Source organism: Hordeum vulgare, chromosome 7H (genome assembly GCF_904849725.1).
Source record: "Hordeum vulgare subsp. vulgare chromosome 7H, MorexV3_pseudomolecules_assembly, whole genome shotgun sequence".
Classification (NCBI taxonomy): domain Eukaryota; kingdom Viridiplantae; phylum Streptophyta; class Magnoliopsida; order Poales; family Poaceae; genus Hordeum; species Hordeum vulgare.
In genome coordinates this window covers 36,903,192-36,925,743 of record NC_058524.1, presented here as the reverse complement: position 1 = coordinate 36,925,743, position 22,552 = coordinate 36,903,192, and the positions used below count along the sequence as shown (strand labels likewise).

The 22,552-nt window shown below is 45.1% G+C and overlaps 1 protein-coding gene across 1 annotated transcript; it reads right to left on the bottom strand.

Moving 5' to 3' along the window:
* Positions 1-982: 982 nt before the first annotated feature.
* Positions 983-1,817, bottom strand: LOC123408164 (transcription factor MYC2-like). The gene has a single exon (XM_045101340.1). It carries the CDS (start codon positions 1,775-1,777, stop codon positions 983-985), a length of 795 nt encoding a protein of 264 aa, XP_044957275.1. The 5' UTR covers positions 1,778-1,817.
* Between the last annotated feature and the right edge of the window lie 20,735 nt (positions 1,818-22,552).

The window sequence follows — 22,552 nt, the reverse complement described above, 5'->3', positions numbered from 1 at the left end:
GGGTTCACTTGATTTGGCAGACATATTATAGTAATGTGAAACTTCCAGGAGATCATAAGGTGGGTTCTTTCTGGTGGAGATCAAACATAGTTCCATCATATATACTCTTTTGCCAAAAACCGAAACTTAAATGTCCATTAAGCGATCAACACTGAATATCGTCAAGATCTTTTTTATCTCCCACTGACTACTCAAGCATATGAGGAATTCTTGGAAATGGAAAATATAGGTATCACTCTAAGACAGACTCGTTACTTGGACTTAGTGGACACATGGAGCTATATATGGGGAGACGAATTCTACTATTCCATCCAAGCTTACAATGTGTTCATTGGGTAGAAGCAAACTCCACCACACTTCGGTTGGATCTGGAAGAGCTCTTGCCAACCAAAACACAAAGTATTTTTTTGGATGTTGTTGCATGATAGAATCAATACAAGGAATTTGTTAAGAAGAAGATATTTGAGCTTGAAGCATACAATTCTGCAGTGAGGGGCTGTCAACAGGAAGAAACCCTACATCATCTTTTTTGGGCATGCCCTTTTGCCATTTAATGCTGAGATTTTATCTGTCCCACAAGATCACATAACTTGTTAGTGTTAGAAGCTTACCAAGATCTAAAGGACAAGCTGAACTACCCCTTCTTTATGGAGATTATCATTCTAGGGTCATGGGCTATTTGGATATGAAGGAACAATAAAATCTTTGAGAATATAACTCCTTCATTTCAGGGCTGGAAATTTATCTTCGTGGAGGAGCTCAAGCTGTTAAAATACAGGATGAAGAGAAACCATATCCATCAGTTCTCCACTTGGCTGGAAGCCTTGTTGTAATCCTATTAGAAGTAGCTTAGCTTTCGCTTTTCTCTTTTAGCTTTCTTAGTCTCCTTCTGTTCGTGTTGTAAATCTTGTTGTTTCTCTTTCTTTCCTTTTTTTTTCTTTCTTTCCTCTCCCTTTCTAGTTGTTTGGGCTTACCTCAAGTCTTACCTCAAGTCTGGCAGCGCAGCGGGCACGTCAACGACCACATCCTGCACCGTCTCGCCCGGCCTGCAGCTCACGCACGCGTGATGCACATGCAGCTCCAGTGACCGGACCGCGCCCATTAGTCGCGCTGGCGCATGCGGGACGGACCCTGCGGCCGTCGTCATACGCACCGCCGCCGCCTCCCGACCAAGCATCCGCACCTCCACTGCCTCGTTGCCGGCAAGGTGATGCTGGAAGTCGTTGCCAACGCAACAGCGGGAGGATGCGCTCTTCTCCCACCTCGCGGCGGCCGCCTGCTTGCTCTCGTCCTCCAACCGCGACAGTCGGCTGCGGAGCTCGGCGATACACGTGACCGCGTCGGCGAGGAGAGAGGCCTTGTCCATGCGGGACACGTTGGGCACGGCAGCGCGGAGGTCGCAGAAGCGACGGTTCAGCTTATGGCGCCGCTTCCGTTCCGCCTCCACGTGGCTAACGTTGGGCCGCTGGGAGCGGGTTCCCGATTTACGTCCCTGCCGCTTGGCCGCCGGCTGCGGCTTCGTGGAAGCCGGGAGGCTCACAGTTGGAAGCTCAGAGAAGTCGGAGACCGTGGAGAGCAGGGACAACTCGGGCCACAGGCGGCCCGCGTCGTCACTCTTGGCCGGAACGACGACGTCGCTGAGCAGCCACTGCTCGGGGACCTCGCAGGAGGCGAACTCGATAAACTGGTTGTGGTGCTCGACTTCAACTGTGGAGAACTGGCAGGACGGCGGACAGACAGGGAAGGAGGAGCACGGGTTGATTAGCTCGTCGTCCATGGCTCGCCCGTTTCATAAGACCGTACGTGTCGCTCCTCGAACTCCAAAGCTCGGAGTGGCAAAAGCCTAATGAGTTACCGATAGTTATGGCCAGTATGGTCGTTTATTTATACTAGGAAACATGTCCATTGCGACGGAAGAAAAAATATATCATACGTACGTCTGTAAGCCCAATAGACGTGCCTCAATTTCTTTCACATGTTCATGTCCTCTATTATCACGTCGTTCCGTCAGTGTCATCGGTTATCCTTCTTTCCTCCCATATCAATACTGACAGCAGTATTACCCCCCCCCCCCCCCCCCCCAAATAAAACATATGTCCTGCTAGAATTTAATCTGTATGGACCAGCCCGATAACCATTTTCTGAATTTCTAATAAATCCTATAGATGTATTTAACCCATTCGTACAGGACAAGAGGTGGAACTAAAGTTTAGTCCCACATTGCTAATTTGGTAGAAATTAGATCTCCTTATAAGGGAGGATGTGTCCCACATGTATGAGCATGAAAACAAGAGAGACATACACGTGTCGCTCCTCCTTCGCCCGCCTCGCCACATAACCATTGTAACTTTCAAAATCAATATCATCCACATACACCGCCAAAATGGTGATATGGATTCATCTATGCCGGTAGAGAGATTGGTAAGCCAATTAGTCAAGGATTCAACTCCGTGTCTCAACCTCTTCATATCCTCGTGTATCAGTTTTTTCCCTTCGAATTGGCTTGTAGTTTTTGTGATGCAATAAACAAAGGGCATCATTCCAATTATCGAAGCTTGCTTCATCAAACATTCCTAGATCTGAATGATAACTAGAGGATATCTAAGTGACACACCAAGATCAGGCCGACATGGAGAATTCCTCATTGAGCTTATCATCTCATTTGAATTCGCATTCAAGTGCGTGTGCCAATTCTAGATCAAGATATGGACAATTGTGCACATTTCTACGTGAAGAGATTCTTTTTCCTCGGATTTTATTCTTCAGTTACACTTACTCTTGGCTTCTATCTTGGTAGGTTTCTTTTTTCTGGATACATATGTTGCCGCCTTCCTCTCATTATGTGGTACGAATACGGAATTATTGACCCTAGATTTGAGGTACCAGTATCTTTCCAAGAACCAACTCGCTTTTGATTTTATATGTGGGCTCCCTTTTCCTTGTGTTAAAAGTGCCAACTTCTTAGTTTTTGTACTTGAATTCGGAATTGGCAATACCTGATCCTATTTGACCTACTGTATAGATAGCCCTATTTAATGGGTCAATAGCTCGTGTGCGACACATTTGATGCGAATTGGATCCTGTGCGACACATTTGATGCAAATTGGATCATGTGCGACGTTTATCTGGCCCAAATAGCCAAAGGCCCACTCGGGCGATTAAAATGGTCGTCAACGGGAGCGAGGTTATGTTTAAGACATGTGGGTCCTACTTGGCAGATCGTCAACTTACGGCCCCACTTGACAGTGCATCTACTAACGGCCCCACTTGGCAGTGCATCGGGTGATACGTGTCCCCGTGCCTGGCTTGTCTGTCTAAACCGCCCGTCTGAAGCTCTGTTGCTCCCGGCGGTGAGCCGAAGACGGCGGCGGCGCTTTTGTTTCTGCGGCGGAGCTTTCGATCTCGGCGACGGCGGCGGCTGTGGTGAGTGAATCCGGAACCCTTGTCCAGCATGTTCCCTTCTGTGTCGAGTTAGATCTCACTACAGTTCATGTTTCCCTCCTCTGTTTTTTTGGTCGATTTGATCCAGATTTGGGTGGGGCGGAGGGGGGCTAAAGGTGATGGAGCCGCCAGAGACAACAACAACGTTGACTAGGTAATTTGTGCATCCTTTCCATCCTATGCGATGCCTCGTCTACTTCCGCTAGCTCACAGTGTGCGCCATTGAAAAACAGGGCCGATGATGCTCGGACATTTGAATTCACTATCGAATTCTTTGCTTCTAAAGCGAAGCTAGGTGATGGTAGCTTGCGGGACATAGAGGGAGATACTATTGTGAAATGGGAGGTTGAATTATCAGAGATTGATCCACAAGAACTGCAGACCATGGAAGAGAAGGCCGTGAGGAATGTGGTGGCAAAAATTGGGGAGAGCATTTTTTAGGGTCCAGAGCAAGAGGTACCATTGTTATGGTTTGATAATGGAAGTGAGAGTATGTGAGAATTGAGGATGGCGAAGAGATGGTTGATGAAATCGATCGACAAAATGGCTGGACAACCAAACAAACTACATTTCGTGCAGAGCTACTTGATCTGAAAGCAGATTCTAAGGTTGGATATGTTCCCTCAAAATTGGCTGCACAAATGGTAGATGATGATTGGGCTTCAGAGAGGCAGATAATGCCCATGTGTACGGGTGAGGTGACAGTATTACATGAGGGGCCTGATGCAGATGCACAAGACGGCTCTGATGGTGTTGCAAGGGTTCTTTCTGTTGATTGGAATTCGGTTGAATTAAATGAACCAACTGATTTAGTCATTGCACCAATGGATGACAGTGAGATGGCCAAAATTTTTGCCATTCCAGTACCTGATGAAGATAAGGAAGAGAATGATGAAACTACTAGCCCGCTTACTGATATTCAAAGAGATATATGTGAAGATGTGGATGGACAGTTGATGGAAGATGTTGCAGATGATGTTGATGATGCACATGATGATGAGTTGGTAAATGTCTATGACAAGGAAAACCCTGTTATTGCAGTAGGGAAGTTGTTCCCAAACATGGATGAATTTAGAATGTGTTTCAAGACTTATGCCGTCAAACATGAGTTTGATGCCAAGACAAAGTGGACTGACATAAAAAAGTTTTATGCAAGATGCACAGGTTTTGATGGAAGTGTCAAGCCTTGGAAGTGGTACATATCTGCTAGACGCCAACCTGATGGAAGTACCATTAGGGTCAATCAAATCCCACACCAACATACTTGTATTACAAGTTCACCCAGAGTATCAACCATGACATCACAGCTTTTGATTGCAGAAAAGATCACTCCTATTTTAGCGAAGAAACCAAATACTACTGCAAAGAAACTTAAAGTAGACTTGGAAAAGCAGTACCCAATTAAGGTGAAGTATAACACAGAGTGGAAGGCAAAACAAAGGGCAATGAAAGAATTATATGGTGACTGGGCAAATACATTTAGGATGCTTTATAATTTCAAAGCAGAGGTGGAGAAGAGGTCACCTGGCAGTGTTGTGGAGATAGATACTGAGGTAACAGAGGAAAGAAGAGTCCTTTTCTCATAGTTTTTTTATGTCTTTAAAGCCTTGCATCGATGGATTCAAGGAAGGTTGTCGTCCATATTTGAGCATAGACTCATCGTTTTTGACCGGCAAGTGGAATGGTCAATTGGCAGCTTGCAATGCTTTAGATGGACACAACTGGATGTTCCCTGTTGCTATTGGCTTGTTTCAGTCAGAAACAGAGGTCTCATGGACATGGTTCATGATGCAGTTGAAGAGATGCATAGGTCCAGTGTCACCTTTGGCAGTCCACACAGATGCATGCAATGGGCTAGAAAATGCAGTCAAGAATGTGTTCCTCCATTGTGTGCAGAGAGAGTGCTTCGACCATATGTGGATGAATTTGATGAAAAAGTTCAGAGGGGAAGAATTTGGTCGCATGTGGCCAGCAGCAAGATCTTACACTAAACAGACATATTCATATCATCTTGGTAAGCATGCCCTGAATTTGGTCCATGGGTCACTAGTAGAAAAAGGACCTATTGTCCCGGTTCGTGAGGGCCATTTGTCCCGGTTTTTGAACCGGGACTAAAGTGTCGGTACTAATGCCCTAAACCTTTAGTCCTGGTTCTTGCATAAACCGAGACAGATGGGCCTCCACGTGGACAGTGCGGCAAGCCCAGGCAGGAGGCCCTTTGGTCCCGGTTGGTGGCACCAACCGGGACCAATAGGCATCCACGCGTCAGCATCTCAGGTGCTGGGTTTTTGTTTTTTCTAAAGGGGGGCGTGGGAAGGGTTTGGGTGTTTTGGGGTGTTAATTTAGATGTTTCATATATTGTGTTAGCATGCTAATTAATAGAGAGAAGTGTCCTTTCTTATCTCCATGCTTGGTCGACGCTACGTACTATACGTATAGAGAGGACTAGGAACGCTAGCTAGTTAAGCAAATGAAGGAAATAGAAGATCGTCATGAACAGATGCATACAAAGAGAAGTGATATCGACCACCTCTCCCTCTCTGAGAGATTGGTCGAACAACAAGTTCTCGTATATCTATCCGACGCTATTGTCTACATATATACAATATAAGTATCTTTTACAATATAATCTCCTAATTAAAATTAAACCCTGTAGGGTCCACATAGTATTCTCCGTCTTTAGCGATCACGTGGTCAATAAAGAATGCCGCCACTTCCTCTTGAATTCCTCGCATACGATCTGGTGCTAGGAGTTCATCTCGCATCCGAAATATCTAATTTGAAGAAGGGGGTCAATACATATATATGAATAAATGAAACTGAGCACAAATGATTAAAATAAATTTGTGAATATAATTATTTACGCACTTCATATTGTTTCTCGGAGTAGCCCCGCTCACAGGTCGTGTGGCGGATGGACTCGCAAATGTAGTATCCACAGTAATTAGTCCCTTCTTCCTGCCACAACCACTTTACAAGAAATAGAGGTCAATCAAACTGATAATTAGCAAGTATGCTAAATGGTATTGATGAAACTAGCCCTTGAATCACTAGGAGATGCGTGGAACATATATGCTACTATAGTACTTACTTTCGGGTGTCTAAACTGCAGCTTCTTTGGCAGTCCCGGAGTTTTTGAGGTGAATTTACTCCAAACCCTGCCAGACAAAGAAAACAATTACTTGATATCAGGAAATGAACAAATTGAAGTTGCCGATATGGTGCGATAATGATAGATTTAACTTACTTCTCTAGAATTTCAGTCATGTCCGCGTACTTCTTGGGATCTTTTCGTCTCGATTCTAAGACGGTTAGTAGTCCCTGCTCAAGCGTAATCTCTAGGAGAATATAGTGGAACCTACGCACGCATGCATAACTCATCAATTACATTACTATAACCTCAACTAATAAGGGAAACCGAATATGCACAAGACAGTAACACTCGCTCGAAGTTGTAAGGGAAGAGTATTATAGCTTTGTTTTGATTTAATATAAACGATTGTAGCAGCTTGGCCTCGGTATCTTTGGCCTGAAATTTAACCATATATGCATCTATGAGATTTGTGTTAATGAACCCAATATCACCGATTTGTCTTTTGTTCAACTCGGCGATCTTCAATCTGCATAATATAGTGAGAATAATTAAAGATACATGCAATGAAAGAGGTGACCTATATATAGAGACTTAATGACAGAAGTAGTACTACTTACAGGCAGTAGCAAGTGATAATTGACTTATCGAGGTCCTTTAGATTGAAAAACTCGAAGAACTCCTCAAATGGAACATTCAACAGATTAATTCCAACGAGGTCATGCTCCTCTTTAACTCTGAGCGTCAAAATATTCCTCCCCCCAGACTCTCTGCAGGTTTTCATATACCAATCATGGAATCTTCGCATCATCGTTGTTAGAGATTTTTCATCTTTGACGAGAGGCTTCCCGTACACGTATCTGTGTTCATCCACCTCCAAGAAATCAAAATGTACATCGCCGGGCAGGTAATGTCCAAGATCGTTATAACCGGGCACCATCACGCCCGGATGATTCGCGACGACGCTAGACACCTGGAGCGGGTGGAACGATTGGTTCGCTTGTTCGCCGAGCTGGGCAACTTTTCTCCGAGCTCGTAGTTTTGCTAACCTTTGATCACTGATAGTACTTCCCGACCGCTCCGCTTCGATAAATGACTTTGTAAGAATGCGCTCATAGTTGCCTTTCGCCGGAGACTTTGGTGGTTTCTTCAGGGCAGCCAGAGTACGCTTTGCTTTTACCGGATCTATCTTCTCCTCCGGAGGTGGATGTTTTTTTGCTTTCACCCCTTCAAAGAAGTTCTTCACTTCGGCTTCCACGATCTTCGTGATTTCCTCCTGGCTCCTCTCGTATGGTAACTTCTCTAGAGTCTTCAGAGAAGGACCGTATCTATATTGCCTGCCTCTGGCTGTACTGCTATATGCCGCAGCAGACGGAGCGGTTGCGGCTGTCTTTCCTTTCTTACGAGGCGAAGGAGAAGGACGACGCGCCGGAGGAGCTGGAGCGACGGCGGGTCTCTTCCGCCCTTGTTACGAGGCGGAGAAGGAGGAGGCAGCTGGCTGCTCAGGCGCACCGACGCAGGCGGAAAAGGAGGCGGAGTGCCGCCATGCGCCGGAGAAGGAGGTTGAGTGCCCCGATCACTCGCTGGAGGAGGCGGAGTGCCCTGACTCACCGGAGGAGGAGGAGGAGGCGGAGGTGTCCAGTTCGTAAGGTTGATGAGCTCCTTCCGCCATAGGCAAGTAGTCTTCAGAGAAGAACCCACCCGAATCTCCCCTTCACCCATAGGGTGGTCAAGCTCAAGGTTCTCAAATCCTTCCGTTATTTGATCCACCATCACCCTAGCATATCCTTCTGGAATCGGCTGGCCGTGGTAGGTTGAGCCAGGTTCATTAGGTATAATAGAGCCAACTGCCGCCTTGACTTTAAATGTCATCCATCACGTCATAAGGTGGCAATGTTGAGACTCTGTGATAGCATCCACGGGGTAGCCCGTGAAGACAGGCTCTAGCTACTGAGTCTGCTCGGTGGAAGCCACACTTCTTCTCCGCTTAGATGGCGGGGTAGCTTCAGGGGAAGCTTCGGCAGGTCGTTTGCTGTGATCTGCTTCTCGTTCCTCTATCCCTTGTACCCTTTCATGCAGCGCTTGCAGTTGGCTATGCTCCACTTTCTTCCTCCTCTCCTGGGTTTTGTAACCCCCTGCGTCCGGAAATCCAGCGTTCCACGGAAGGGAGCCTGGCATGCCTCGTGTCCGTCCAGGGTGCTCAGGATTCCCGAGGGCCATTGTGAGATTGTCCTTCTCTCTGTCTGGAACGAACGTCCCTTCCTGTGATGCGGCGATATAGTGCCGAAGCTTCATGACGGGTATTCGTAGTTGCTCTTTCGTCCAAACACACTTTCCTGATACAGGGTCCAATGTTCCGCCAACCTCGAAGAACCAAGTCCGGCAATGGTATAGCCATCTTAATGTCTCTGGTTCGACCCCCTTTAGCAATCAGGTCATTCTCAGCCTTGTCCCACAAAGGTCGGGCTTTGAGGTAACATCTTCTTACTCTTTTCCGATGTCTTGTGGGCCACAAATGCGGGCCATTGATCTCTGATCTTCTCAAACCGGCCGGTGAATTCTGGTGTCTCTTCTTTGTCGACAAACGATTTCAGCTCATTGTTCCACCTCCTGAATAGTTCTGCCATCTTCTTAAGAGCATGAGACTTGATCAATTCCTCTTTAACTAGCTTCTCTGGATCCTCCTCTGGCGGTAGGGTGAAATTTGCCTTAAGCGTTGTCCAAAGATCTTCTTTCTGCATATCGGAGACATAAGACGTCGGCACCTCAGGGTCTTCCTTCTTTGGCTTTAACCATTGCTGGATACTGATCGGGATCTTGTCCCTAACAAGAATCCCGCACTGAGCACGAAATGCAACCCTTGTCCGGATGGGTTCAATCGGCTTGCCATCGTGCGTGATTGCTGTGATCTCAAACCTTTCATCCGAGCGCAACTTTTTCTTCGGGCGTCGTTTCTTTACCAAAGTTGCGCTCGATCCGGAGGGCTAGAGAAAAAATAATAAAGACGAGAGTTAATTAATATGTGTACATATGAAAACGATGAATGCATCAATTAACTAGTCAGCACGGGCTTAACTAAAATATATATACCTGGCCGGACTCGGTTCGGTCACCGAAGCTGTCATCACGGTCTCCTTCTTGTACCTCCATTGGGTCACCGGAGCCATCATGGACATAGCCCTCTTCTTGTACCGGCATTAATGGGTCACCGGAGCCAGCATGAACATAACCCTCTTCTTCACCCGGTCCTTCCTGACCATCGGTGTCATAGAGAAACGACGCAACAACATCACTTCCTTGTGCGATTATCTCCCCCAACATCGCTTTTGTTGCTTCGTCTCGGGAGTGATCCATAGTTTCTGCAAATATTTACAACATGTCAATTATTACTCAAACATGGTAAAGATGGATATATATTAGTGTCAAACGTAGAACTAGCTAGCTAATCACAATAAGGAATCATGATAGTGGCCTCGACGCTGCTTCTCTAGGGTTTGGGATGGCCTAGACAACGCTTCAAGGGTTTGGTGTGGCCTCGACACAACGCTTCAAGGGTTTGGGGTGGCCTCGATGACAACGCTCTTTTAACTTGGTAAATTTGGGTGGCCTCGAGAGAGTTTGTCGGGTAGGGGCGCGGCGGCAGGGGTTAGGAGACCAACATCGTTTTTTCTCTAGGGTTTGGTTGTCCTCGAGAGTTTTGGTCGAGCGAGAGGGCCGAGGGGGTGCTCCCGTGGTATAAGTTATCACGGCGAGAGTGGGTATATATATCGACCGCCCCTCATGTCGAAGTTATCCGGGAGGGGGTTATATCGACAACGACCCGACATACATATACATGGGAAAATAACGATATCGGGGAGGGGGTATATCGGTACCCCCCCCCCCTCGTGTTTAAGTTCGATTGGGAGGGGGTATATCGACAACGACATACCCGATAAAAAATAAGAAGACAAGATAAGAAATAAAAAGAGGAGAAGAAGAAAGGAATAGAAGAGCAGCAATCGAAGAAAAAAAGAAGAAAACAAAGGAGAAGAAGAAAGGAATAGAGGAGAAAGAAGAAAAAAATAGAAAATTTTCTATTTTTTTCTTCTTTCTCCTCTATTCCTTTCTTCTTCTCCTCTTCTTTTTCTTCTTTTTTCCTCTTTTTATTTATTTCTCCTCTTCTTCCTCTCCTCTTCTTCTCCTTTCTTACTCTTCTTACTCTTCTTTTTCTCCGCTCATTCTTTTTCTTCTTCTTCCTTTCCTAGCTAGATATTTAAAATTTTTCTAAAAATTAAACTAACCTAAAATGTACTAAATCTAACTTTTGCATATATGAACATATAAACACAAAGAACATACAAACATATATACAATTTTATAAAAAACAAAAACATCATATTCTATAAAAAAAATCATATATATATAATCTGAAAAAAAAATCATCATATAATCTGAAAAAAATCATCATATAAAAAAAACATCATTGCCGGACCAAGGTGAGGAGGGGAAGGGGCGCGGGGTCGGGGCAGGGCGGCGAGCGGCGATGGCGACAGCGTCGGGGCAGGGCCGGGGCGGCGCGCGTCGGGGCCGGGCCAGGACGGCGCGCGTCAGGGCAGGGCGGCGAGCGGCGCGACGGCGACGGCGTCGGGCGAGGGCGCGGGCGATGGCGTCGGGGCAGGGCGGCAAGCGGCGACGGTGTCGGGCGAGGGTGCGAGCAACGGCGTCGGGGCAGGGCTCGGCGGCGACGGCGACTAGGAGCAGCGTGGGGGCGTCGGGGCGGAGAAGAAGTGATTTTTGTAGAAACTGCTAAGTGTTTCTTATATACCCAAGGCATTGGTACCGGTTCGTGGCACCAACCGGTACTAATGCCCCCCTTTAGTCCCGGTTGGTGCCACCAACCGGGACCAAAGGTCACTTTTCAGCAGCCCAAAGGGCGGGAAGCGGCGGCCTTTGGTCCCGGTTGGTGGCACAAACCGAGACTAAAGGTCACTTTTCAGCAGCCCATAGGGTGGGAAGCGGCGGCCTTTGGTCCCGGTTGGTGTCACGAACCGGTACCAATGCACCCTCTTTAGTCCCGGTTGGTGCCACGACCAAAGGGTGCCCGCGTCGCGGCCAAAGTTTAGTCTCACCTCGCTAGTTGAGAGGGGCGCAGTGGTTTATAAGCCCCACTGCCGCACCCCTCTCGAGCTCCTTTCCATTGCAGGCTTATGGGCCTACTTGCTACTGCTTTGCCTGATGGGCCTTCTGGGCCTACTGCGGGCCTGAATCCTAGCCCATGGAGGGGTTTCTAGTCGTATTTAGGCCGTGGTGGCCGAGTTGGTGGCAAATTTTCTATTTTTTCCCAGTTTTTTTGTTTTTTTTGCATTATTTTTTTTGTTTGTACTTACAACAAAATACTTATTTATTTTATTTTATTTTGTTCATAATTACTTATTAATTTTATTTTATGATAATTTTTTTCGCTATTAAAGTTTCTAACAAAAAAAGTTCTTTATGAAAATTCTTTTTGCTTTTAATGATTTTGAACAGAAAATACTTTTGATAATTTTAGTTGCATGAATTTTATATAATTTTAGTTTCAATAATACTAGAAGTTGCTTATAATGTTTTGAACAAAAAATACCATGATAATTTTAGTTTCACAAATTTTATTTATGTTATTAAAGTTTTTTTTGTTTCTACTTTTCTATTTTATTAAAGTTTATATTATTTTGTTTCAAATTACTTATTTATTTTATTTTATTTTGTTTCTGACTTCATTTGTTATTTTTCATGCATTTACTGATTATTTTGAGCTATAAGACCATGAAATTGAAAAGCATTTGAAATGAACTCTGAAAAGGTTCCAAGTTGGCAAGGTATCATCATTTCACCCACATAACATGTGCAAGAAAGTAGAATGGCTTACGGCAAAAACTGGATGCACTTTGTGTACAAAACAGACAATCTCCTTCGAAGTATCAGGGTTTCATACGGAAACTCGTCTGTTACAAAGGGATTTCAAATTTTTTGAACTTATTTGAACCCCCTTGTTTTTCTGTGTTCAAAATGCACCATAAAAAGCAACATCATAAATTTACAACCCTTTCTCACTTCATTTGTTATTTTTCATGCATTTATTGATTATTTTGTGCTATAAGACCATGAAATGGAAAAGCATTTGAAATGAACTCTCAAAAGGTTCCAAGTTGGCATGGTATGATCATTTCACCCACATAGCAGGTGCAAGAAAGTAGAGAGGCTTACGGCAAAAAATGGATGCACTTCATGTACAAAACAGACAATCTCCTTCGAAGTATCAGGGTTTATATGGAAACTCGTCTGTTACAAAGAGATTTCAATTTTTTTGAACTTATTTGAACCCCCTTGTTTTTCTGTGTTCAAACTGCACCATTCAAAGCCACATCATCAATTTACAACCCTTTATGACTTCATTTTTCATTTTTCATGCATTTACTGATTATTTTGAGCTATAAGACCATGAATTGAAAAGCATTTGAAATGAACTATGAAAAGGTTCCAAGTTGGCATGGTATCATCATTTCACCCACATAGCATGTGCAAGAAAGTAGAGAGGCTTACGACAAAACCTGGATGCACTTCGTGTACAAAACGGACAATCTCTTTCGAAGTATCAGGGTTTCATACGGAAACTCGTCTGTTACAAAGGGATTTCAATTTTTTTGAACTTATTTGAACTCCCTTGTTTTTCGGTGTTCAAAATGCACCATTCAAAGCTGTAAGACCATGAAGTTGAAAAGCATTTGAAATGAACTCTGAAACAAAAGTACATACATAGTTCTCCAGAGCATTAAAACCAAAGTACATACATAGTTATCATTGAACAACATATAGCTCTCCAGAGCATCTAATTAAACCATACATTGAAATTATGTAAAACATTTCAATGCAAAAACAAATGCGATCATAACCGCAACTAAGGTAACAACTGATCCAACTACATAATGATATCAAGCCTCGGTATGAATGGCATATTTTCTAATCTTTTTAATCTTCAACCGCATTGCATCCATCTTGATCTTGTGATCATCGACGACATCCGCAAAATGCAACTCCAATATCATCTTCTCCTCCTCAATTTTTCTTATTTTTTCCTTCAAGTTTGTTTTCTTCTTCAACTAAATTTAACCTCTCGACAATAGGGTCGGTTGGAATTTCCGGTTCAACAACCTCCTAGATAAATAAAATCTATATCACATTGGTCGGCATAATTGTCATAAACAATAAATTAACCAAATAGTTATGAAAAGATAATGTATACCACATCTGAATCATAGACAGGACGAGGGCCGACGGGGGCGGATACTAAAACCATCGCACTATATAATAACAAGGAATAATAAAAGTAAGAAAATTAGACAAGTATCTATCTGAAGTCAGAATTTTTTTCTTTCAAAAAGAAGATAAGAACAAGAGGCTCACCACGGTGGTGCCGGCGACGAGATCGGCGCGGGCGATCGACGGCGGTGAAGACGGGGCGGGGACGGGGCATGACAGACCGCTAAATCTAGACAAATCTCGTTGAAAATGGAGCTCGAAGGTCGAGTGTCGAGAGGAGAACGCTTAACTAGTGTGGCTCGGGCATTTCATCGGACACCTCATGTGCATAGGAGGTGAACTAGAGCACCCAAATGCCCTCCCCTCGCCGGCTTGACAAAAACATAGCACTGTGGAGTGCTCTTCCGCGGCGGTGGTTATATGTAGGCAAGTTATTTGTCCCGGTTAGTGGCATGAACCGGGACTAAAGCCAACCCTTCTGTCCTGGTTCAAGCCACGAACCGGGACCAATGGTTGTGGGCCAGCAGCGAGGACCATTGGTCCCGGTTCGTGGCTCGAACCGGGACAAATGGTTCTACACGAACCGGGACCAATGCCCACGAGGCCCCGGCCGGCCCCCCGGGCTCACGAACCGGGTCTAATACTACCCATTGGTCCCGGATCTTGAAGAACCGGGACTAATGGGCTGGCCAGGGCCGAACGATAGCCATGTTTTCTACTAGTGGGTGAACACCTACCATTCTCTATTATGGTATAGGTCAGGATTTAACACTGCCATCAAATGTGATCATATCAACAACAACTTGGCAGAAAGTTTTAACAACAAGGTGAAGTAGTTGAAAAACCTGCCTGTGCATGACATGGTTGACCAAATCAGGATCATGATCATACGCTTGTGGGAATTGAGAAGAAGGATTGGTGATTGTCTGCAAGGGGACAAGCTTCCTGCAGTGCTACAACAGGTGGTCAACAGGAGCAGAAATCTTACACATTTATCTATTGAAAAATCTTCTGTGTGGGGTGCTGAAGCTAGAGATACCAAAAGTGGTAGAAGGCATGTTGTTAACACTGAAATGCATGAGTGCACTCGTTTGGAGTGGCAACACACTAGGAAACCATGTGATCATGCCATACTTATCTTGGCCTCCCGACCAAAGATAAACATGCACCCTTATTTGCACGAATATTATTCAGTAGCAAAATTCAAGGTTGTATATGCAACTCCAATTCCAGCACTTATAGATCAATCTCAGTGGCCTGAAGTGGACATAAAATTTTCCATGTGTCCTCCCCTAACAAAAAGAAAGGCTGGTAGGCCTAAACAGAGCAGATTCAAGGCATGGTTTGAGAGAGGTGGGAGTAGTAAAAAAGGGAAGGGAAAGAAGGATGGAAAACCAAAAGGGTCCCAAAAAGGTAACAAAAATAGATGCAAGTTGTGCCAGGAACTTGGGCACCGAGCTGGATCTTCCAAGTGTTGTTACACTACTAAAAGGCCAAAGTATGTGTGCTAATGTTTTTTATGTTTACTATTTGGCTGCATTTTTCAATTACAAACCAATTGACATGCTTAAATTTTTTAGGAGGAAGTGTGCAGCTGAGCCCCTTGTTGTTGAAGATTGCTGGCCAAAGAAAAAGAAAATATGCAATGGTTGTAGAAAAAAGAGAACTTATGGTGAAACAATGCAAACTGAGCAAAATGAGCAAGACTTGGATGTGCTGGAAAATGAGCAACAAGACTTGGATGTGTTCCAAAATGAAGACGTGGTCCAAAATGAGCAAGACTTGGATGTGCTGCAAAATCAAGATGTGGTGCAAAATGAGCAAGATATGGATCTGGTGCCAAATAATTATCTTCCAGCTGATGTTGTGCAAGCTGAGCCTATATTAGAAGTTGTGTTGCCTAACCCTGATTTTCTAGAAGATGTGGTGCAAAATGAGCAAGATATGGATCTGGTGCCAAATGATTATCTTCCAGCTGATGTTGTGCAAGCTGAGCCTATATTAGAAGTTGTGTTGCCTAACCGTGTTTTTCCAGAAGATGTGGTGCCAACTAAGCCTATATTGGAAGTTCTATTGCCAACTGAGCTTGATGATATTCCAGCTGATATACTGATGAAAACCAAGAGCTTGAGTGAACTGGGTATAGTGGTAAAGAGAAGCACTGATAAAAACAAGAACAAGAAGAAGCTGAAGTGAAGTGAACTCGGTGTTGTACTATGCTATAGAATAAAACTTTGCGTGAAATTGTATTTTTCGTATGAAATTGTATTTGTGTGATACTATTCAAGTTTGAGACAAAATTCAAATTTGAGCCAAAATTCAAATTTTAAGTTATTTGGTATGTGGTATGATGTTGTATTTTTCATATGATATGTATTTGTGTAATACTATTCAAGTTTGAGATAAATTTCAAGTTTGAGACAAAATTCAAATTTGAGCCAAAATTCAAATCTGAAGGTATTTGTTATGTCATAGGGTGTTACAATGATTTATGTACTGTTAACATGTTAGGTGATTAATCGGAGAACTTTTATTATGTGAAACTTTGCACATGAAAAATATGCTCCAAATGAGCTCCAAAACCCCTCCAAGCCCCCCTACAAATCCCCATTTGTAAGCAAGTTTTTTTTACCTTCTCCAAATCAGCCAAAAAATGAAACTTGACATATTAGTCATATAGAAAGATGATTGGCACAAGTTTTATATTTTTTTGATTTTTTTAATTAGTTATAGCCAACCCAAACTTTTGAAAACCGCACAACCTCGTACGTGATAGCCACTTTTGTGAACGGTTTTTCGTGAAAAACTTCATAGTCCAAGTTTATTATTTTTCCTAGCAACCTAGTCATATAGAAAGATGATTGGCACAAGTTTTATACTTTTTTGATTTATTTTAAATTAGTTATAGCCAACCCTAGCTTTTGAAAACCGTACAACCTCGTACGTGATAGCCACTTTTGTGAAGGGTTTTTCATGAAAAACTTCATAGTCCAAGTTTGTTATTTTTCCTAGCAACCTAGTCACATATAATGATGATTGGCACAAGTTTTATATTTTTTAATTTTTTTGAATTATTTATGCTCTACCCTATCCCTTGAAAACCGTACAACCTCGTACATGATAGCCACTTTTGTGCAGGGATTTTTATGAAAAACTTCATAGTCCAAGTTTATTATTTTTCCTAGCAACCTAGTCACATATAATGATGATTGGCATAAGTTTTATATTATTTTAATTTTTTTTGAATTAGTTATGCTCTACTGTAGCCCTGAAAACCTCTCAAAACCCCATCAAACCCCCTCAAAACCCCGTCCAAACCTCTCAAAACCTAGCACCGCATCGGACCATTGAATCGCCGTGAATGGACGGTCTAGATCGCGCATTAGGGCTACGTTAGTAGCGATCCGTGGCCTTCACTCTGATTGGCTGGCCTTTTTAGCCCTCTTTTTTATTGCTGTATGAGAAGACGCGTTCATGCGTTGTTGGGCTTAATTAAAGGCCGCCCACCCTTTTATCCGTTGGACGAGAAGACGCGTACCAGCCTTGCATGTATGCGCGTAGCCCTGCCTCCCCTCGCTCGACACTGTATGCGCATCGATCGAGTGGGAGCACACCCGACGCCATAGAGAGCAACAACCCGGCCGACGGAGCAGAGGCACGCAGCGGCTCAGCCATGCAGAAGCTCATCGCCCAACCCGACCGACGCAGCAGTCATCTTTCAGCTTGTTTTAATTGCTCATGTGCAATGTGTACCCTAATTGACCCTGTGCTACGTGGGGTGTGTACACACTCGATGCCCCCTCGATGCCATGCGGTAGCCGTTTCACACTCGATGCACACCATGGCTAGCACCCCTATTTAAGCACGGGTTTTAAGCACCCCCTACCATCATCTTCTCCCACCCGGCCTTCTTCTTCATCTCGTAGTCCATCTTCTCCACCTCTCACGCCGGAAGATAAACACACCGGGATGACCTACCGTGTGCCGCCCACCGTCCCCGAGATGCTCTACCCTCCCCATGTCCAGGTGGAGAACACCCTACGGGTGTGCGCGATCGCGAGGTGGAAGAGTGCAAGGGCGCTCACCGAGTTATTCCTCTCCGTCGGCTACCGCCACCTCCCGAGGGGTTCTCCGGTGATGTTCCACGTGGAGGAGCTGACCACCAATGGCTATCCTATCGGCCTTATTGTGAGGTTCACCAACAGCATCGATGCTTAAAACCTCCTCGGTTGTGTTTTTTGGTGTGGATGCGAGTTTATCGCATTCACAACATACAACATCTTCACGGATTTGGACAACATCTTCCCCAACGGCAGCATGCACACTCTCCCGTACCGCACCGACGAGTGAAGGAGGAGGAGTTTGCCTTGGAGCTTGGAGCTTGGAGCACCTGGTGGTGCCATGGGGAGGAGGAGGAGTTTATCTAGCATTTATCTAGTTAGGGTTTAGGGTCTTATCTATCTATTTAATCGTACTATATATCTATGTCTTGCTTATTTATCTATGTAATGGTACTATATATGTCGTGTTCATATATGTTCTATATATCTATGTCGTGCTTATTTATGTATGTTATATCTAGTTCATATATGTTCTATGTAGTTCTATCTAGTGCATTCAACTGAATGCCCGCGTTCCCGTAAAAAAAATACTACTTTTGTATTTTGGTACCCTTTGTATTTAGTGTTAGCGTGTTTTGCAAGCGGGGCTGTTTCGGTTTCCGAGGCAGGTTGGTGTAAATGATGAAAAGCCCACACACCCACCCACCATCTCTTCGCACCACTCCTCCATCTCCTCCTACATAGAAATCGTCGCCCTCCATCTCTTCGCTCTCCCCATCTCCTCTCTCCCACACGACGCAACCGCTGGCGCCATGGACCAGAGCATTGTCTGGCAGAAGGCCGTGCAAGATCTCGCCGGCGACAACCAAGAGATTCTTGAGCAGCTTCGTGAAATAACGGGCTGGTTCCCAAGCATCGAGATGATGCGGAACCATGCCCGTGGCCTGATCAAGGTGGTGCGAGAGGACGAGAAGCTCCGTGCCTTCCCCCCGGCTACTGTGTCCCACCTTCCTCTATCCTCCTTTGGGCGATGAGGGAGGTGCAGCGTACCACCGACCCGATGCAGCGCGCAAGGTGGTGGATGTACCGCTCATCCAGGATGACAGCACCGCAGCTGGATCCTACCCGTCTTGCCTCGAGGACGCAGAGGGTGACCGATGCTGTCCTCGCGCTGCTGGCCGCCGTCCTGGACCCTGAAGTGCAGATCATTCCGCCAGTCTTCACTAGCGGAAACAAGAAGAAGAAGCCAGTGGTGCGCCGCTCAGAGCGCCTGAAGAACCTCAAGAACAACTGAAGTGCGCCGTCAGGGGCTGTTACTGGTTAGGTATGCTGCTATATGTCAGCATATAAGTTAGAACTAATTTTGGTATGGACGTAATCTAAATTTCTGGTGCTGGTTGGATGAACTATTGCTGGTGTTGCCTGTATGAATGACCCCTGTATGAACTGATGCTGCAGCTATTTCTTGGTGCTATCTGTGTGCTATCTGTTGTTGGATGAACTATTTTTTATCTATTTGCTGCAGGTATGGATGTAAGCTAAGCTAAATTTCTGGTGCTATCTGTTGCTATCTGTTATCTATTGCTATTTGTTGTTGGATGAACTATTTTTTATCGAAGCAACAATCGATTTACATCTCTGTGTGAAAAAATGATCCATCACAAAATGGGCACGACTATTTTTTATCGAAGCAACATGGTTGCACCAAGCGGATAGGACTGTTTTCTACTTGGGCCTGCTTTTTCTTCTCACAGTCCTCATCAGCCCATGACCGAATAATGTTTTTTGTTTGACCATGAACTCTGCACCTCCACTCTGGTTTTTTGAACGAGATGCACCTCCACTCTGTTAACTGAAGAATTGCTCTATTTTTTTCATCAAGTGCTGCATTTTAAAATAATCCATTACAAACACATGCAGGTTTTGCTTCAGATAAATTCAAATTCAGCTAACAAATAAAAATAGATTGACACACTGACTGAAACTCTATCAATTTCTAGCGATTGATGAACATCAAGTAAAAGAAACCCATAGCAATGACACAACAATAAAATGCTCCAGCCATCAAATTTGCTTGCTGCTTCAAATCGATCAGTTGCTTTAGTTGCTTGCCCATTTTCTTCAATTCACACCCCGGTTCAGCTTGCCCATAACAATGACCTGATCTGTCTGCCAAATGGGGTGCGTGTTCCACAGCAAGCGGTGCCCCAAAATTGAGCCCCTCGGTTGATCCCTCCAATTTCAACCTCTCAACGTACTCATCGAGCCACTTGAAATACCCGCATTTCTGCAGAACCTGAAAAACAGGGGTTGACAACTCATGAACTCTAGATCCAACCCTAGCTCCATCGCCCAAATTTGACGAAAAAAGAAAAAATTGGGAGAAATAGACCATACCATTGGTGAAGTAGACAGATCTAACCAGCCCCGGCTGTGGCTTGCTCAAGCATTTCACGAAGTCGTGCCCACGGTTGTCATTTTATTCCCTCATACAAGTCAGACGTTTCAGAGGCTCCGTGCGTGGGCAATCGGGGCATCTTGTTAGTGGCACTGGACCGTACTTCCTCCATTGGCGGGAGGCCGAGGTCGAGCTAGACATCACTCGCCGGTGACGCACTTCCTCGCCGGAGAAAAGTAAGAAGAAGGTGGGGGAAAGGAGGAAGGGCAAGCAATGGGGGGAGGATGTGCTGGCTCGGGTCCGGGCACGCGGATGAGCACGGCCATGCTTATGTGGATAAGTTGTGGGTTCCGCACACATGCGAGTAAGTGGTGGGTCTCATGTTGACGTGGATAACTGGTGGGTCCCGCGTGTCATAACTTAACCCCTTGAGTTTTGCATTTCATGGTTAAACAGAGCCATGTCGCATTGTAGCTATTGTTTGCTTCAAAGATATCGCACCAGAGTTATTTTGATCAACAACGTCGCACTCCTTCCATTTCGCGTCAAATATGTCCCACGGGAGCTATTGACCCCTATTTAATAAGTTTCTCCTATTTTTCTATTTTGTGAAGGGGTTAGTGGAGGAGGTAATGGAGTAGGTTTTTCTGGTCGTGGCTTTGGTAGTACTGGTCGAGGGGCGGGTAGCTCGACGGTGGTAGGTGCTGGTCGTGCGGGAAAGTCCAGTGTCGACGGGACCCTTTAGTCCTGGCCTGCCTCCGGGCCGGGACTAAAGGCTCGGCCACGTCGCCCCAAATCGCAATGCCTCCCTCGAGGTTTTAGTCCCGGCCCGTAAGGAGCCTTTAGTCCCGGTTGGTGTCCCAAACCGGGACTAAAGGGCTACGCGGTGTGCAGCCCGCATGTTCGCCACCTTTAGTCCCGGTTTGTGTCTCAAACCGGGACTAAAGTCCTCTGCCTATATATAGCACAGCCCCCCTCTCCCCTCTTCCTTGCATTTTTCTTGGATGGAGGATTGTGGGTGTGTGCTAGCTCTCCACTTTTTTTATGCACTAGATATGTTTGTTGAAATGTGTGTTAGAGCGATGCCGCATCAGTTCACCGAACACAACTACGATATGAGATGCCTGAGCCATGCTTAAACCTCTTCCTCTTTATTTCTACTTATTCTAAAAGGTTAGCAACTATATTTCCTCGTTTAGACCGTGCGGTACTAATATTTAGGATCATGATTGTATTTGATATACTGTCGTATAACACAGATGAGCCATACATGGATGTACGGTGATCGATGCACAGCCGCTTACAGAGAAGGCGTGCATTCTTTTCGAGATGCAGCCGATGCGTACAAGCATGGTGGTGGCTATATGTTTTGTCCATGTGTTGAATGTCGGAATGAGAAGGATTACACTTCCTCAAGAGTCATTCAGAGCCACCTGCTTCGGTTCGGTTTTATGTCGGACTATAATGTTTGGACCAAGCACGGAGAAAGAGGGGTTATGATGGAAGACGACAATGAAGAAGAAGAGAACGATGATGACAACTACCGATCTATGTTCCCTGAGTATGCTGATACCGCAATGGAAGACAATGAAGAAGAAGATCAGGATGAAGAACGGGAATCAGATGAGCCCGCTGATGATCTTGGCCGGGTCATTTCTGATGCATGGCGAGGTTGCGACACAGAAAAGGAGAGATTGTAGTTCGAGCAGATGTTACAGGACCACGAAAAATTGTTGTACCCAACTTGTGAAGATGGCTAGAAGAAGCTGGGTAGCACACTGGAATTGCTGAAGTGGAAGGCAGAGACCGGTGTGACTAACTCGTCATTCGAAAAGTTGCTGGTACTGATGAAGAAGATGCTTCCAAGAAAGAACGAATTGCCCGCCAGCACATACGAAGCAAAGAAGCTTGTCTGCCCTCTAGGATTAGATGTGCAGAAGATACATGCATGCCCTAATGACTGCATCCTCTACCGCGGTGAGAAGTACGAGAATATGGATAAATGCCCGGTATGCACTGCATTGCGGTATAAGATCAGAAAAGATGACTCTGGTGATATTGAGGGCGAGCCACCCAGGAAGAGGGTTCCTGCCAAGGTGATGTGGTATGCTCCTATAATACCACGGTTGAAACGTCTGTTCAGAAATAAAGATCAGGCGAAGTTGTTGTGATGGCACATGGAAGATCGTATGAAAGACGATAAGTTGACGCACACCGCTGATGGTCGGCAGTGGAGAAAAATCGAGAGAGAGTTCCCGAGATTTGTAGCTGACGCAAGGA